We start from the raw sequence: 18254 nt of genomic DNA, 5'->3' as shown, positions 1-18254 counted from the left end.
TGAGAAGGTGAGATACATTTTACTAAGCAGCTACTTAAGAATCGATTTCCTGATGCATTAGTTATGTGGTTCCCACCATTAAAGTAAACATAGCTGAATATAAGGAAAATAAAGATATTTTAAAGATGTTTCAGGAAACAAAATAATGAAATTTGGTAGGGAAGTCATCTGTAATGCTGTATAGAACACAATGAATTATAGCTAATATAAAACTCTAAGGCAGGAAAATAGCATTTGGCTAAGAGAAGGGGCTGAGGAAAGGCGACAGACGATGGCCTCTGAAATACCACAGAAACAGGCTTTTCAAGTTACTATCAATGACTTGGGGTAGGGTGCTATAAAAAAATGATGGCCCAGGATGGTTTTGCTCAGTGGGTAGAGCATCGGCCTGCAGACCGAAGAGTCCCAGGTTTGATTCTAGTCAAGGGCACATGCCCAGGTTGTGGGCTCGACCCCCAGTAGGGGGTGCAGGAGGCAGCCGATCAATGATTCTCTCTCATCACTGATGTTTCTATCTATCTTTCCCCTCTTCCTTCCTCTCTGAAATATATATATATATATACACATATATATATTTTAAGGCCTAGCCAGCTTGGCTCAGTGGATAGAGCCGCGGTCTGGGGACTAAAGGGTCCCAGATTCAATTCCGCTCAGAGGCATGTACCTTGGTTGCAGGCTCCTCCCCAACTGGGGCCCTGGTTGGGGCTTGTGCAGGCGGCAACCACTAATGTGTTTCCCTCACCAATATTTCTCTCTCTTTCCCTCTCCCTTCCACTCTCTCTAAAAATCAATGGAAAAATACCCTTGAGTGAAGATTTAAAAAAAAAAAGATGAATGAGTTCTGTTCAAAGAAAAGGAAAATGAGGAGAAACTGTGATCCTGGAATAGCAGAAACTGTGTATCCCACTTACCTAAGAATGAAGTCAGCTGATCAGTAGGGCATATGTAAAAGTGTCACCAGAGGTGGCAGAAAGACAATAAAATTTACTGTACTACAGTCTTAAAAAAAACAATGTTAATAATAGTAGAAATTGGTTAAATTTGGTTACAGAGAAATAATTTTTAATATGTAAATGTAACAAATATATAACTTAAACTACTGAACAGCTCAAATATGACACCATCTGCTAAATGTCAAGGTTATCCATCTGTTAGGCAGCGCAGTTACTGAGGACAATGGCCAGCTCCATGTACCTGTAATCCTAAGATACTTAATAGCTTTTTCAGTCAAGCAGTCTTAATGATCTGCCTAGGAAATCCTGGCAAATGCTGCTAATAGTAATATGGCTAACTTGCCTGACTTGATTTGTAAGCATTTATTTACTTGCTAGCCTGTTTGCCAGAAGGACCAAGAAGCAGAGAAGTAGTCCCTGAGAGGAGAAGCAGAGGCCATGAATAATCCATCAGCTGGAGCATTAGCACCTGCACAATTAATATGTGACTGTACTGGCAAACCGATTAAACACTCCATAGTTGACAGTACTCTGTCTTCACATACCTTTCAATAGCAAATATTGAAAGTACATAATTACCTATTTAAGAATGTAAATGAGTTACTATCAGAAAGAAATAGGTCACTTGAGACTATTGGGAAGTTAAAACTATGAATTGTTTTTAAAACGAAAAAGAAATAGTGTACACACGAAAGTAAGAGAGCAAGAAATATAGGTTAAAATTGATGATTTATAAAAGAGTTTTATAATGAGTGAAGAGGTTACATGGAACAAGTAAAGTAACTTTCCCTTACTCCATAAACAAAAGTGAGAACAAAGGGCAATATGCTTCATTCGGATTTATTTGCCTGTTTTTTTTTAACATTTTTTTTTTAAGCTATGTGACCATTCAAAAAGAAGAAACACTCATTAGAAAGAATATATGCACCCCTATGTTCATAGCAGCGCAATTTACAATAGCTAAGATTTGGAACAACCTAAGTTCCCATCAGTAGATGAGTGGATTAAAAAACGGTGGTACATCTACACAATGGAATAATACATAGCAATAAAAAAGAATGAACTCTTATCATTTGCAACAGCATGGATGGACCTGGAGAGTATTATACTGAGCGAAATAAGAAAGTCAGAGAAAGATAAGTATCACAAGATCTCACTCATATGTGGAATCTAATGAACCAAATAAACTGATGATCAAAAACAGACTCAGAATCTAAGAAGCATGAACAGACTGTTGAACCTCGGAGGAAAGGCAGGGGAGGATGGGTGGGGAGAGATCAATAAATGAACTTATATCCATATATGCATAACCCGTGGACACAGACAATGGGGTGGTGAGGGCCTGGTGGGGGGAGGATATGAGAGGGCTGGAAGAGGTTAATGGGGGAAAAAGGAGGACCTATGTAATACTTTCAACAATAAAGATTAAAAAGAAAAAAAAAAAGAACCGAGTAATACAGAAATAAACTGTTGTACTTCTAAAAAAATTAAAAAAAAAAAAAAAAGAATACATTCTCCCTGCATAGACAGTTTAGACATCTTCAAAGAATGAGAGAACTTAAAAATAAAAGCTTGGCATCTACAAATTCCATATGAATTTTACAAAAATAATAATAGCTTCATCAACTCTGGTTAAAAACTCATTAGCTATGTGCATTTTTCTGTTATTTATCTACACCATATACCAATAAAAAGTTTTTAAAATTCAGTTGAAATACAAATGAAACTGTCAAAATAAATCCCCCCAAACAAAATGTTTTGGCAGAAATTTCGGAAGAAGAGAGGGCAAAGAAAACATTGGAATAATGCTAATGGATAAGAGTGCATTTCATGAGCCCCAAAGAATCCAATAATGTTGGTGATAGGTTTTTGGGACTGAAAAAATAAAACATGAATCCTCATAGTAGCTACAGGTACTTTACCTCAAGGTGACATTACCAAGAAAGAAATGACTTTTAAAAAGCAAAAAACATATAGGAAAACAACCTCCTTCCTCAATACTAGAAAATGAAAGCTTAGTTGTGAGTTCACACTTATGGTAATGATGGTTTTCTTCCCCCAGTTCTTGCAAGGACTATCCCTGGGCCTGGGTCTGCCTGGGTAGCTCTAACCCAAGCCCCCAGCAAAGAGCATTCACCTCCCCAGCAAAGAGCATAGACTCAGCACATTTGTGAATTCCATTAATCCTGGTAGCCTGGGTGGAAACAAGTTTGTTTCTCCTGGTCCTATAAAGATCAGACTGTTCTGTACAGAGAACATTTTGAAGGCTGCCAGAGGGGAGGGTTTTGGAGGGATGGGTGAAGAAGATGAAGGGATAAAGTACAAACTGGTAGTTACAGAACAGTCAGAGATGTAAAATAAAGTACAGCATATGAAATAGTCAATAATATTGTAATAACCATGTATGGTATCAGATGGGTACTTGATTTACCAGGGTGCACCTGAAACTAATATAATACTAATTGAAAAATAAAAAAAAATATTTTAAAAAAAGATTGGACTGTTCTGGGAATGAATTAATATCCTCTACTCCCACAATAGCCCTACTGTAAGGATGCAGTTGTCTAGATTTTAGTGTGCTGGATACAAGCAAGATACCAGAACAATATAACCGATTTGCAGACTACATACATGTACACCTCCAAATCTCCATAGGTTCAAAGATTGTAGGACTTTTCATTTAATCAGTCTTCTCTTTAACAACATTGCATTTTGGGGGTACATTTATCACTAATAACCCTATTCCTACAGTGAATATGAATTTTATCTGTGCTACACTGATGTGAAATAGGACTCCATCTTTAGATATAACATATAGGTGAGAAAGAAAAATTGACTAGCATTTGTTAGTGCCGATGTTATTTTATTTCAGTCTATATGAACACTTACCTCTTTGACACTGTGTGTTACTGCCCATATTAGAAAAACTCTTGACATTACTTGGAAAGAAGTCAGGACAACAGAAGATGGAACAATTCCTGAAAGAAATTTTAGGATGGATAAATAAATTATGTTTATTTACTAAGTTTCAACATGAAGTAAATTTTCTAAATAAATTCTCTAAAACATTATAATTTCAATGTTTGGACACAAAAACAACTTCACACTGAAACTTATCTTTATTGCTATATAGACTGTTTTTCAATGTAGTAAATATTAAAAACTTTTTCCTCCCTGAAAACAATAATAGGCATAATTACAATAGCAAACCATGGAATCTAGGTATTCTTCTTACGCCTAACCAAGTGAAATATTTTTTACACTTATCATATAGGTAGAAAAAATAAAACCATTGCTTAACCTTTAAAATTAGACACTGAAAGTTCATTTATAATATGGGTTTCAAAAATGAATAGGCACCCATAGAAGGAAAATCAACCTGCATATTTGGGGTATATGTCCCACTAATAACCCTATTCCTACAGTGAATATGAATTTTAGTGGTAAATATACTCCAATATGTATCTAATGAATGTTGGAAGCTCCTAAATATCAGACTTGTTATACTATCTAATGGTTATGTTGGTATCTTTTATAATTCACTTGAAGATTTTGCCAACAAGCATAGCAAAATCAAAGTTTATTATCCTTACAAACCATTTCTTCTCACCTTGTTTATTACAGTAAGCATGGGTACAATTATCCTCCCAATGTCCTCAAGTTGAAACACTGGAATCAGACTTAATTATTTTATGTACTCCTCAAGTTCTGCTAAGTTTGCATTTCTTTGGCCTCTCCCTTCAATTTCTATAACCACAATCTCTATCTAGAGACCAGCTACCACCACTGTATAAAATTTTTGCCTCCTTTAGATCATCTTAAACCCAGCAATAAGCCATATCTACAAACATAATTTTCTCTTGTAACTTTACACTGGCAAGCGTTTGCTACTAAAATAAAATCTAAAAGCAGAATTATGGGTATACAATCCAGCAGCCCCCCACCATTTCTCTGGCTTTACTGTTGCAGTAACTAGACTTACCAACTTCTTAGATCTATTGAGTTGCATGTGGGCCATTCCACACCTGCCAGGAACCTCTCACCATAGTCCCAGATCCTTCTTCCACTTTAAAACTAATCTCATCTTCAACACATTTACTGGGCTATCCCAGGCCAATATCCAAACCCTCTAAAATGCACTCAGAGTTCTGGACATTTATATAGTTGGACAAACTACAATTTGCCAGAAGACCATGTACAAATCAGATAGAAATATAACTAACTGCCTCTACAGGTTTGGCAATGAAAGGAAATCACTTTATATCTCATTAAGAAAAAGAGATGCTGTAAACTGTTAGAATGAGTTTCTGAAAGAGGATTTGCATTGCTCTGCTCAGTTGTTTAGAGCATTGTCCCAATAAGCCAAGGTTGCAGGTTTGATCACCAATCAGGGCACATAAAGAAGCAACCAATGAATGCAGAAATAAATGGAACAACAAAATGATGTTTCTCTCTCTCTCTCTCTCTCTCTCTCTCTCTCTCTCTCTCTCTCTCTCTTTCCTTCTCTCTCCTTAAAGTCAATAAATCAATAGAAAAATATATTTTTAAAAAAGAGGATTTGGGCTCCAAGAGGGATGGTTTGGTTCCCCAAAGCAAAACAAGTAACATGGACATGTCAAGCAATGCTTAGCAAATAAAAATGCTTAATAAATCTTTGTAAAATGAATGAAAGAAAAACATTAATGTATGGACATACAGGTCAATGGCATAAAGTTGGGAATCCAGAATTATAGTTGCATGATTTTCAACATGAGGGCTAAGACAATTCAATGGGAAAAAAATTGTTTTTTTCCCCCCAACAAATGGTGCTGGGACAATTGGATAGCCCCATGCAAAAGAATGGAGTTGGATCACTTCCTTACACCATATACAAAAATTAACTCAAAATCGATCAAAGTTCTAAATAGAAGAGTTAAAACTATAAAACTGTTGGGAAAAAAGACAGATGTAAATCTTTGTGCCCTTGGATTAAGCAATAGTTTATTAGGTATGAAAGACATAAAAGGCACAAGAAAATATAAATAAATTAGACTTCATCAAAATTAAACTCAAGTGCTTTAAAGGACATCATCAAAGTGAAGAGACAACCTACAGACAGGAGAAAATATCTGCAAAGGGAAGACTTATATCCAAAATATATAAAGAATTCTTACAAGTTAACGATAAAAAGACAAATTACCTAATTTAAGATGTAGGCAAAGATTTGAATAGAGATTTCTCCAAAGAATGCACATTGCCATTAGTCATCAGGGAAATGCAAATGAAAACCATAATGACCTATCCTTCACATCCACTAGGATGGCTATGATAAAAAAGACAGATAATAACATGCAAAAGAATGGAGTTAGAACATTTCCTTACACCATATGTAAATATTAATGAGGATATTTTGATATTGGAACCCTCATACGCTGCTGATGGGGTTATAAAAGGGTACAGCCAGTCTGGAAAACAGTCTGGCAGTGCCTCAAAGTGTTAAATACAGAATTACCACATGACCCAGCAATTCTACTCGTAGATATATATCCAAGAGAAATGAAAACATAAGTCACACAAAAGTGGAAACAATCAAAATGTCCAACAGATGAATGAATAAATTAAATGTGGTATATCTATACAATAAAACATTAGAAATAAAGTAAATAAAAAGTAATAAATAAGTAAAAAGAAATGAAGTACTGACATATACTACTCTATTGATGAACCTTGAAAACATTATGCTGAAAGAAGCCAGTGACAAAAGACCATATGTTGCATGATTCAATTTATATGAAAGTCCAGAATAGGCAAACTATAGGGATTGAAAGTAGATTACCGAGTCTGGGAGGTTAGGAGGGAAAGGGACTGACTGCCAATGGACATAGGGTTTCTTAACAATAGAGGTGAAGCCTTTGTAATAACTGAATGTTTGGGATTTTAGAGACCCTTTAGCTTCTGCACAGCAAAACAAAAAGGCAAATGGCAAGATTTCATTTTTACTGATGAGTACCACACCTTCTTTATCCATTCATCTATTGATGGGACACCAACGTTGCTTCCATATTTTGGCTATTGTAAAAAATGCTGCAACAAACATAGGGATACATATACAAGGTTGGATAAAAGTAAATATATAGTTTTGAGTATGCAAAATAGTTTATTCTTGCATTATTTATTATTGCATTATTTTCCATACAAACAACTGTAAACCTACTTTTGTCCCTCCCTGTATCTTTCTGAGTTAATGGTGTGTGTGTGTGTGTGTGTGTGTGTGTGTGTGTTTAAATAAATAGCCAGAAGTGGAACTGCCAGGTCAAATGGTAGTTTTATTTTTAATTTTTAAAGGAATCTCTATACTGTTTTCCATAGTGCCTGCACCAATTCACAATCCCACCAACAGTGCTATAGGGTTCTCTTTTCTCTACATTCTAGACAACACTTGTTATTGGTTAACTTTTTTTTTTTTTAAATATATTTTATTGATTTTTTACAGAGAGGAAGGGAGAGAGATAGAGAGCTAGAAACATCGATGAGAGAGAAACATCGACCAGCTGCCTCCTGCACATCTCCTACTGGGGATATGCCCGCAACCCAGGTACATGCCCTTGACCGGAATCGAACCTGGGACCTTTCAGTCCGCAGGCCGATGCTCTATCCACTGAGCCAAACCGGTTTCGGCTGGTTAACTTTTTATAACAACCATCTGACAGGTATGAAATGATATTTCATTGTGGTTTTGATTTGCATCTGCCTGTTGGTCATTTGCATGTGTTCCTTGGAGAAATGACAATTCATGTCCTCTTCTCATTTTTACTGGTAAATGTTTTTTGATGTTGAGTTGTATGACTTCCTTGTATATTTTGAATATTAACCCGTTGTGAAATATATCATTTGTGACTATCTCCCATTCAGAAACTTGTCCTTTTGTTGTGTTAATGGTTTTCTTCACTGTGCAGAAGCTTTTTAGTTTGATGTAGTCCAATTGTTTATTTTTGCTCTTATTTTATTTGCCAGAGAAGGCATATCCAAAAAGATACTACTAAGACTGAGGTCAAACCCCGCTGGTGTGACTCAATCAGTGGCTGAGTATCAACCTATGAACCAGGAAATCATGGTTCAATTCCTGGTGAGGGCACATGCCTGGCTTTTGAGCTTGATCAACGATTCTCTGTCACCACTGATGTTTCTATCTCTCCTTTCCTCTCTGAAATAAATAAAAATATATTTTAAAAGACTGAGGTCAAAAAAGTTTACTACCTATATTTTCTTCAATGAATTTTATGGTTTTAGATCTTACATTTAAGTCTTTAAACCATTTTGAGTCTATTTTTTGTATATGGTATAAGTTGCTCAGTTTAAATTTTTTTGGCATGTATTTGTCCACTTTTTCCAATACCATTTATTGAAGTGACTATCATTTCTCCATTGTGTATTATTGCTTCCTTTGTCATAAATTAATTGACCATATAAGTGAGAGTTTATTTTCTCGGCTCTCTATTTTGTTCTGTTGATCTATGTATCTGGTTTTGTGCCAGTACCATATTGTTTTAATCACAGGTTTGTAATATAGCTTAAAATCAGGAAGCAGATACATTCAACTTTGTTCTTTCTCAAGATTGCTACAGCTATTCAGGGTCCTTTGTGGTTCCATATAAGTTTTAGGATTTTTGTTCTAGTTCTGAAAAGAATCCCATTGGTATTTTGATGGGGATTGCATCGAATATGTAGATTGCTTTGGATAGCAGGAATATTTTAATGATATTAATCCTTACATATATATTTAAAACAGTTTAACTTATATCATTTATACTCTCTGTATTTTGTTTTTCTCAATTAAATTTTAAGAAAATTTTCATCTTAAAACACATTCTTGCCCTAACTGGGGTGGGTTAGTTGGTTGGAATGTCCTCCCATATACCAAAAGGTTGCAGGTACACTTCCTAGTCAGGTCACATAACTACGCTGCAGGTGTTGTTTTTTAAAAATATATTATATTGATTTTTTTTACAGAGAGGAAGGGAGAGGGATAGTTAGAAACATCGATGAGAGAGAAGCATCGATCAGCTGCCTCCTGCACAACCCCCACTGGGGATGTGCCCGTAACCGAGGTACATGCCCTTGACCGGAATCGAACCTGGGACCCTTCAGTCTGCAGGCCGACGCTCTATCCAGTGAGCCAAACCAGCCAGGGCAGGTTGCAGGTTTTCTGTTGCTGCTAATTACTTAAATTGATTGGTTGGTGCTCGCTGCTCCAAAGGTTTCCTTAAACCAGCGGTCGCCAACCTTTTGGACCTCACGGACCAACCACTGGTTTACAGACAATGAAAAGAAGATTCTGCAATTTATCAGCAAGATGAAAATTCACTCAAAAAATTTACTAGTAGGCCACTATTATTCATTAATTTAATTCAAAAATATTTAATTCAAAAAATATTTTTGGAGTACCTACCTCAAGCCATACCAGATATTGTTCTTCATTTTGGGGATACAACTGTGAAGGAGACAGTGTCCCTGCCCTCAGGAACTTGTACTCTTAGGTTACAACTCATTTGCTTTGGGGTAGCTCTTATTTTTAGGACTTTTCCCTCAAGACGGTGCAAGGCTTCTAAACATTTGTAAGTAGGAAATGGCTTGATTACCTATTGGTTTCAGAAAGCTATCTCTGTCAACGGTGCAAATCTTTGACAATGCAAGATTATAACTTGAGAAATAATTATGGGAATTTATGTTAAAAGGGCATTGAACTTTTGAAGTAAAACATTAGCAGATAAAAGAAATACAGGCATGTGTGTGTGTGTGTGCGCGCGCGCGCATGTGTGTATGTGTATGTGTGTAGAAAAAACTGTATAAAGTGGATCTGGCAATTGATTTCTTATTTCCCCAGAACCAGGGTGGTCCGGATTCCCCAAGCAGCTGAGCCCAGCAAAGCAGGGCAGCACTGAAAATCCTCCCTACCCAATGCAGCCCTTAGATGGGCCAGGAGAGTAGGGCTGGGAGATTGTCTATATATGACAAAGACCAGGTTGAAAGTTAGGTATAGGAAAGGCAACAAGGTTGGGAGCAAGAGTAGGAAGTGTCTACAACCAGCGAAGGAGCTCCAACCATCAAGCAATACATGGGCAATGGAGACCAAACCAAAACAAGGCAGGAGACACAAAGTTGGTGCCAGTGAAATGATGACAAGTGAAATCAGAATCTGTCTATCCAAATGCCAGATCTACTAAAATAAAAGTAACAAAATTAAATAACAACAAAAATCACCAGCAGCAACCAAAAAGAAATGGGGTACAACTTTATGCCATATATTTTTAAATATGCTAACCACGAAAGGAAAGATTGGACACTTCTTACTCTACCCGCAACCCTAAAAGTAAATCAATAAAATTCTGAGAATTTTCACTAGTAGGACCACATTTGGAGAGAAATATTAATTTCTGACTGAAGTGTGACAAACATGCCTGGAAAGTGATGGGGATGTAGGAAAAGTGACTGAGCAGGTGCCAGTTCATCAACGCCAAGCTTTTCAGGCCCCACACTGAGTTGCAGGACTGGTACAAAGTTCCCTACAGGAATACTTTCTATAGGGTTGAGGAATCCAGGATGGAGGAATTAAATCTCAGAAGAGAAGGAAGAGCTCACATTTTTAAATAATTCATTCACATTGTTCAAAATTTTTATAAAGTATTAAAAGATATTCAGAGAAAGTCTCCCTCCCAAACCCATCTTACTACCACTCAGGGGCCTTTCCCACATATAACCAATTATTAATTCCTTCTTTCACTCAAAGTTTATATTTTAGCTATATAGCAGCAAATATGTAAGTGAATGTATAAAGGTATATTTACTCACATTTTCCCCAATTTTTACATAATAGCAACATTTTATACACACTGTTCTATTACTTGCTTTTCTTCCCTAAAAAATATCCTGAAGATCTTTTTATATATCAATACATATATATGTTGTTTTAATTACTGAAGCTTTAGGTTTTAATATCTATGCATTCTTCCAAGCCCTAACCTCAGTGTATAGAATATATAAAAAGGAAAACTCCAATCCTTAAACTCTAGCTCACAGAGGAAAACAATTAAATCTTAAAACACTGTGAAAATGCAGCAAGGGAGAATCCAGTAACATTTATATCAGAGCAAATAATATGACTGGACAGGGAAGCTTACACTTTAGGAAGATGAAAAGGAATGGCAACCATACAAACATAATGCAAGAAAAAAAAAATAAAGCATGCATTGCATCTAGGGGAAAGTAAAAAATATATATATATGGGGATGGAGTCAAATATTAAAGCAACTGGAAAGAAGATAGTAATTATGGAAAACAAAGACAGTCCAACACAGTGATAATTGTTATCCCTAAAGTAGAGAACCTAATACATGGAAAAGTAAATGTATTCAAGGATATAATCCAAGAAATGAAAAAAACTCAATTTGCACTGAAAAAATACACTGTGTTCCAGAAAATGACAAGTGATAGTGAATGTGTAAAACCGAGAAATTTCTTGGTTACAAAAATATTTCATGGATCCAGACAAAAAAAGCAAGTTACCTACAAAGTGGTAAGAAAATCAGCCTGGCTTCAGACTTCTCCACAGCAACATCCAATGTCAGAAGACAATGAAGCAACACTACAAAGGTCGAAGGGAAAGAAAGTATGTTCAAGAATATTATACCCAGCCAAGACAGCATTCTAATGTAATGGCAAAAGGTAAACATCACTAAATAATGAAAGGGTTTGCCACATAATGCCAATGTGACTGACCTTCTTGAGAGACACATGCTGTCAGAAATTTAGTCAAACAAGAGATAAGTCAAAATAAAGAATTCAGGGATGGAGAAGTCATGATAAAAGGGCCCACAGTAGGCAATGAATCCATTCAAATATATTGATAAAACTTAACAATTACCAACAAGTACAGTAATTATGGTTATAGAACATAGTGTAAGTGCTTATAAGCCACAATAATAAATAGTATGTTTTTTAAAATGGGAGTCAGGGCCCTGGATGGTGTGGCTCAGTTGTTTGGAGCATTGTCCCGTACATCAAAAAGGTTGCAGGTTTGATTCCCCCTTGGAGCATATACCTAGTTTGAGGGTTTGATCCTATTGGGGAATGTATGAGAGGGCATGTATGTTTCTCTCTTATATTAATGTTTCTCTCTCCCCTTCTCTCTCTAAAAAATCAATAAACATGTGCTCAGGTTGGGGGGATTAAAAAAAAAAAGGAGTTGAGGAAGAGATATAAGAAGAAGTGACAATACTAATTTCCTTAATAGAATTAAGAGATACTGCCTATAACTAAAATATAGCTAAACATAATTCTAACCTAAATTTTTCATAATCATTTCGTTAAATTTCAGGGACGTTTTAGTATATAATATGTATCTCATGGTTAAAAAAAAAAGTTTTATAAATTATTTATTTTTTATTAACTCAATGATTTTAATGAAAAATAGCATGTATAATATGAGCAATAGATCTTGATTCTCCCATCTATCTACTTTTTCTTCCTTATTTAATATATATGTGAAGTGAATGCTCTCTGGAAAGATATTTATCTAACACTAATGAAAATTAGTTCTACTACTAGAATTTGGAGCCATTTTAAAACGTTACTGTTTACTTTTGCACGCTGCTTGAACTCCTTATAAAAGCATGAATTATAACTTCAAAATTAATAAAATCATTATTCTTAAGAAGACATTAACTATTTGGCATTAGCAAAAATAAAATTCTGAAACTAAACTAATTCTAATTTTAAACAGAAATTTTCTTAAATATTTTCTCATAGCATACAAGCTTAAACGTAGGGAAGCAGAAAGTATTTCTGGCCAAAATGAAGAGACGGGTGGGACCACGGATGGGATTCAAGAGAAAAGATTACTGTTTTTTGTTTTTGTTTTTAAAGGATGGACAGAGGGCAATTCTCTTTTCTTTTTTTCCAAACACAGGAAACTGGCCATACCTCTTGGGGTTGCCAGCACCTGACACCTCCCCCACCAAGAAAATAACTTTTAATACATTTTACATAACCACACTTTACTGCATTCTGACAAGAGAAATGTGTGTCCTATACTGAGAGCAATAGCAAAATTATGGCATTTATCTGATAAGCTCTGCATTTATTTGAGGTTGGCATTTCTAAAAGATGTACTAAATTGTAAGAGGGCACTGCATTTTCTTTGTGCTAAAAAGATAGTGTTACTAAGTGCAATCATGCTTACTGTTTACTAAATTGAAATGGATACTTTAGGAGATAAAGCCAAAGGATGGATATATATACGTATATGGCATGTTCATTGATGTTTCCCTGAAAAAACATTCTTTTGGAGAAATCCATTTTTACACTTAAGCAAAAAAAGGGGGAGACTTCAAATTTATGGCAGGCTATCTCACTTTTACTCTCAAACCCCTGGGTGTAGAACTATACTCCTCTTAGACATTAGGAAAACTTGAGAAAAGCTGAAAACACAGTAAGATACATATTAAAAATATAAAATAGGAAGTTGGGCAGAGGGAAAATAAAGGTAGAAAAATATCTTAAAGCCATGGGAGAAATTAATACCTAAATAGATGAGAGAAGGCCTGTGTACTTGTTTGAGGCAGACTACAAACTTGGCTCTGAGCTCCTTTACAACCAATATACGGAGAGAAAACAATTCAGTTGTATAACTCAGTATACATGAAAGAAATAGAACCAGGTGCTCTATATATTAAATGACTCTGACTATAGTAGTAGTTTCTAGTTTACTGGATGTCCTTAATAGAGTTTTCGGGGTTTTTTGTTATTATAGTTGTTTTACCGTTTCCTCTCTGTTTCAGATGGCCAGCTGTCAGCTTGCCCTTCTTCCACTTAAAGTTCTTACATGTAAAAAGTAACAATACATTGATTTCAATGGAGGCCCATAGGCCTCTGAATGAAATGAGTTTTTTGCAGGCTTTATCAAATATTCAGAGGCTTTTAATTTGTTTACTTTTGGGGCCTCCACTCTTTAAGAATAAAGTTACTGAAAGTCTAATCTCTGAATGAGAGCAAAATACAGGCATGAGAGAAATGATGTATTCCTAACCTTTCTGAAGATAACATAAAAGGTTGTCACATTTTGTTTTTGTTTTGTTTTTTTAAAATATATTTTATTGATTTTTTACAGAGAGGAAAGGAGAGGAATAGACAGCCAGAAACATCAATGAGAGAGAAACATCGATCAGCTGCCTCCCGCACACCCCCTACTGGGGATGTGCCCGCAACCAAGGTACATGCCCTTGACCGGAATCGAACCTGGGACCCTTGAGTCTGCAGGCCGATGCTCTATCCACTGAACCAAACCAGTTAGGGCAGTTGTCACATTTTGAAAAAAAAAAAAAATTAGAAACTATTCTCTAAAGATGACACATGAGTCAATTATAAGTCATGGAAACTCACTCAAACCTGCATATTGTAGTTAGCATTCCAATAGCTAATTTGCCAACCAATTATTTTTATTGATCATAGAACTCCAGGCGTTAGATCAGACTGCTTATAGCAGCCTTGAAATGATGGTTCAATATATATTTCACCAGCAAGACTACATTGTAAGTTTTTCTTAAAAAGAAAAAAAAAGAATTTAGTAAAACAGTGGGCCAAATAAAACTGATAGTTGAGCTCATATTTATAGCCACATTTTGCTAACTTACGTTAACAATCCCTAAGTACCCTGAATACTGAACAAAAAAAAACAAAACATGTTGCTAGTATTTCTACTTTAAAACTTTATTAAATTTTGTCTCAATATGCTTCTGAACATTCTTATATGTAAAGCTTTTTCAGAAGGCTGAACCCAGCTCAATGGTCACTTGAAATAATACAAGATGTAATGACAAGAGAATAGTCATTCCCTTATGACTTGAAAAAAAACAACAATCACAGGATTTCACTTAAGCAAACCAAAAAGTATACTTTTACCAAACCATATTCTTTCTCAAAGCTCTACCAAACCACGTGGATAGGTAAGGAAAACTGAAGAAGATGAAGTTTAACTTTACTAGAAGGTTGTTAAAGGTTTCCATGAGAAAGATTCTAATCTAAAATAGCAAGGAACCACAAGGGTTACTTAAATATGCTGATCTTTAGCTAAGAAAATCTTAGCTGTCAGAGCTAGAAAGGATCTAATAGTTCAAGTTCAACCCAGTACCTGATAGATGAGGAAAGTGAGGCCCGGAGAGGTAAAGTGACTTGCCAAGGTTACATAGATAGCTGAATAAAACAGATTAATATTTATGATTAAAATCTGGTGGTAACTCTCAAAGAAGGTTAATTATTGGTCAATGTATAACTAGAACAGAATTAAAATATATAAAACCAATGTCAAAGGTTAACATTCAAAGTACCTAAGAACACAATTATTTTTGTCTTTAAAAAATCAAGACCCTGCACAGCAAGCGTGGCTCAGTGGTTGAGTGTCGACCCATGAACCTGGAGGTCACGGTTCAATTCCCGGTAGCCACTCTGATTATAACAAAGTAAAGACTGTATATGCAAAGTAAAAACTGTATATGCAGGCCTGAAAAGAAACACAGAAAAACAAAACTGTTGACTAGAATTGCAAAATTTAAGGGCATTTTTTCCTTTTCATTAAATGAATTCCGTTGTTATATTCATAATATTATTTGTCCAATAAATAATGTTAAAGTGGCATTTAAATGAAAAACAGTATTTTTCACTTTTTCTGTTACCCAAACTTGTAGAAATGCCTACCTACTTAATCCTTGAGCCAGTAATCAAGGCACCAAGAACCATTTGAGGGCAACTTGACTCTTACTGTAGGTAAGAGATCTAAGAAGGATAAAAGAAAGGTCTACCGAGGGCTGCTCATATAATAGGTGTTAAAAATGCAATGACTGCCCAGCTCTATTTTCCCATCCCTGCACTAATGCAGGGGTAGACACAGTGGTGGCATTCACTGAGTAGGAGGCCAGCAGAACATGGAAAGAGCCTGTTGACAGCGATAAAAGACACACACTGAAAACACTGCTTGCAGAAGGAGTGAAGCTTGTCAAAGTATTGCAGAGGCTGAGAAAGTGAAGAAAAGAGAAAGAGCAATTATAACCTGTACCTAACAATTCCTCAGCTAAATTTAACTAGAGAGGTGGAATATATCTGCAGCTTAAAAATGATAGGCAAGTGAATGCTCAGGTACAAAAAGACCCAAACCTACACAGAATTTTAAATGGTCATTGTAAAAAAATTTCTATTTTCATATCAATCATCTGCTATTTTTCTGATATTTCAATTGTGAGCCCCCAAAATAAATAAATGGCCTCAAGGAGGAATAAGGAATTCCTAGGCTCAGAGCAAAAGCTTTATTCTTATTACAAGATAAATCCAAATCAGTAAGAATTTATTAATGCCTAACTTTTCCAGAAACACTTTAAAATTTTTCAGCTATGAATAATGACATTAAACAGTAACCTTTATTTACCTTTTGAAGGCTGAAATAGTTATTTATCCAAAATTTCCCAAATTTTTATGTCAAGTGATATCTCAGTTCATATACGTATTCACACTGAATTATGTTCACAAATAATTCCAAAATCTATTACCTAAATCCTAAAATACATTATCCTAAAATACAAGTACTTTGTATGCATAGAAATGTATATCTAGGAAACCAAGATGGCGGCATAGGTAAACACCGGAGTTTGCTGCCTCGAACAACCACTTCAAAAATACAACTAAAAGACGGAATGGACATCATCCAGAACCACAGGAAGGCTGGCTGAGTGGAAATTCTACAACTAGAAGGAAAGAGAAAAGCATACCGAGACTCAGAGGAGGCGCAGTGTGGAAGTAAAATACTAAGGTACCGAGGCGCACACGGAGCGGGCTGGCGGCTAAGGGCGCGGTTGTCGTTTTCAATTGGGAGGGAGTCTCAGGCTCTGAGCTTCAGTTCCGTGCGAGTCTCTGGGGACCCAGACTCATAGGGGAGAAGCGGGACTGTCTGGCATCGGTCGGAACTCGAGGGCAGCTTTCTCTCGAAGGGGCTTGCAGCGATTACCGGGACATAGAGAAGCGGAGCCTCTGAGAGCAGCCATAACTGCTAGCCCTGCCCTGTTGATCCCGTGGGATGAGCCCCGCCCAAGCCCTCCAGGGAGGCTTTTGCTGGATTGCCTAAGGCAGAGGCTAGATTAGCACCTCCCTAGAGATCCAGGAGCCAATGTACCCAGAGGTCAGAGTGGGACCACCCAGTTTGCAGCTCCGTGGAACCATAAAGGACACACTTAGGGGGCAGACTCAGTGAGCACCAAAGCCCCAGTGAAGCAAGTTTTGCCCGGAGGGGTGTCGCCAGCACAGAAGTTCTCCCACTGCAGATACAGCTGCTTCTCACAGCCAATTGGCCTGGAGGTCAATTCCTCCCAGTGATACCTACAACAATCAAGGCTTAACTATAACAAGAAAGCCCACAAGGGGGTGCACCAAGAGTGTCCACCTCAGGTAATTGGGGAGGCTGAACCACTGGGCCCTAGTGGACACTTAGCACAGAAAACCACTTTATCAACACAGGGAAGCATAAAAAATGCGAGACAAAGAAACAGGACACAAATGACAGAAATGGAGGAAAGCAAACTACAGGATATAGAGTTCAAAACCACACTTTTAAGGTTTTTCAAGAATTTTCTAGAAACTGCCGATAAACTTAATGAGACCTACAAGAAATCTAATGAGACCCTCGAGGTTGTGATAAAGGACCAACTAGAAATTAAGCATACACTGACTGAAATAAAGAACATTATACAGACTCCCAACAGCAGACCAGAGGATCGCAGGAATCAAGTCAACGATTTGAAATACGAAGAAGCAAAAAACCGGAAAAGCAAAATGAAAAAAGAATCCAAAAATACGAAGATAGTGTAAGCAACCTCTGGGACAGCTTCAAGCGTACCAACATCCGAATTATAGAGGTGCCAGATGAAGAGAGAGAGCAAGATATTGAAAACCTATTTGAAGAAATAATGACAGAAAACTCCCCCTACCTGAAAGAAATAGACTTACAAGTCCAGGAAGCACAGAGAACCCCAAACAAAAGGAATCCAAAGAGGGCCACACCAAGACACATCATAATTAAAATGCCAAGAGCAAAAGACAAAGAGAGAATCTTAAAAGCAGCAAGAGAAAAACAGTCAGTTACCTACAAGGAGTACCCATACGACTGTCAGCTGATTTCTCAACAGAAACTATGTAGGCCAGAAGGGAGTGGCAAGAAATATTCAAAGTGATGAATGCCAAGAACCTACAACCAAGATTACTTTATCCAGCAAAGCTATCATTCAG

The 18254-nt window shown here is 36.5% G+C and overlaps 1 protein-coding gene across 1 annotated transcript in view; it reads right to left on the bottom strand.

Annotated features, from left to right (window-relative positions):
• HACD2 (3-hydroxyacyl-CoA dehydratase 2) overlaps positions 1–18254 on the bottom strand; it is a 90821-nt gene that overhangs the window by 27766 nt on the left and 44801 nt on the right. Inside the window, exon 4 of the mRNA XM_081085429.1 lies at positions 3843–3931. Within this exon, the coding sequence (XP_080941555.1) occupies positions 3843–3931 (89 nt within the window). The remainder of the gene's footprint in view (positions 1–3842; positions 3932–18254) is intronic.

The sequence above is a fragment of the Myotis nattereri genome (genome assembly GCF_964212035.1).
Source record: "Myotis nattereri genome assembly, chromosome: 3".
NCBI classification, from domain to species: Eukaryota; Metazoa; Chordata; class Mammalia; order Chiroptera; family Vespertilionidae; genus Myotis; species Myotis nattereri.
This window is presented reverse-complemented; position numbering and strand designations above follow the sequence as displayed.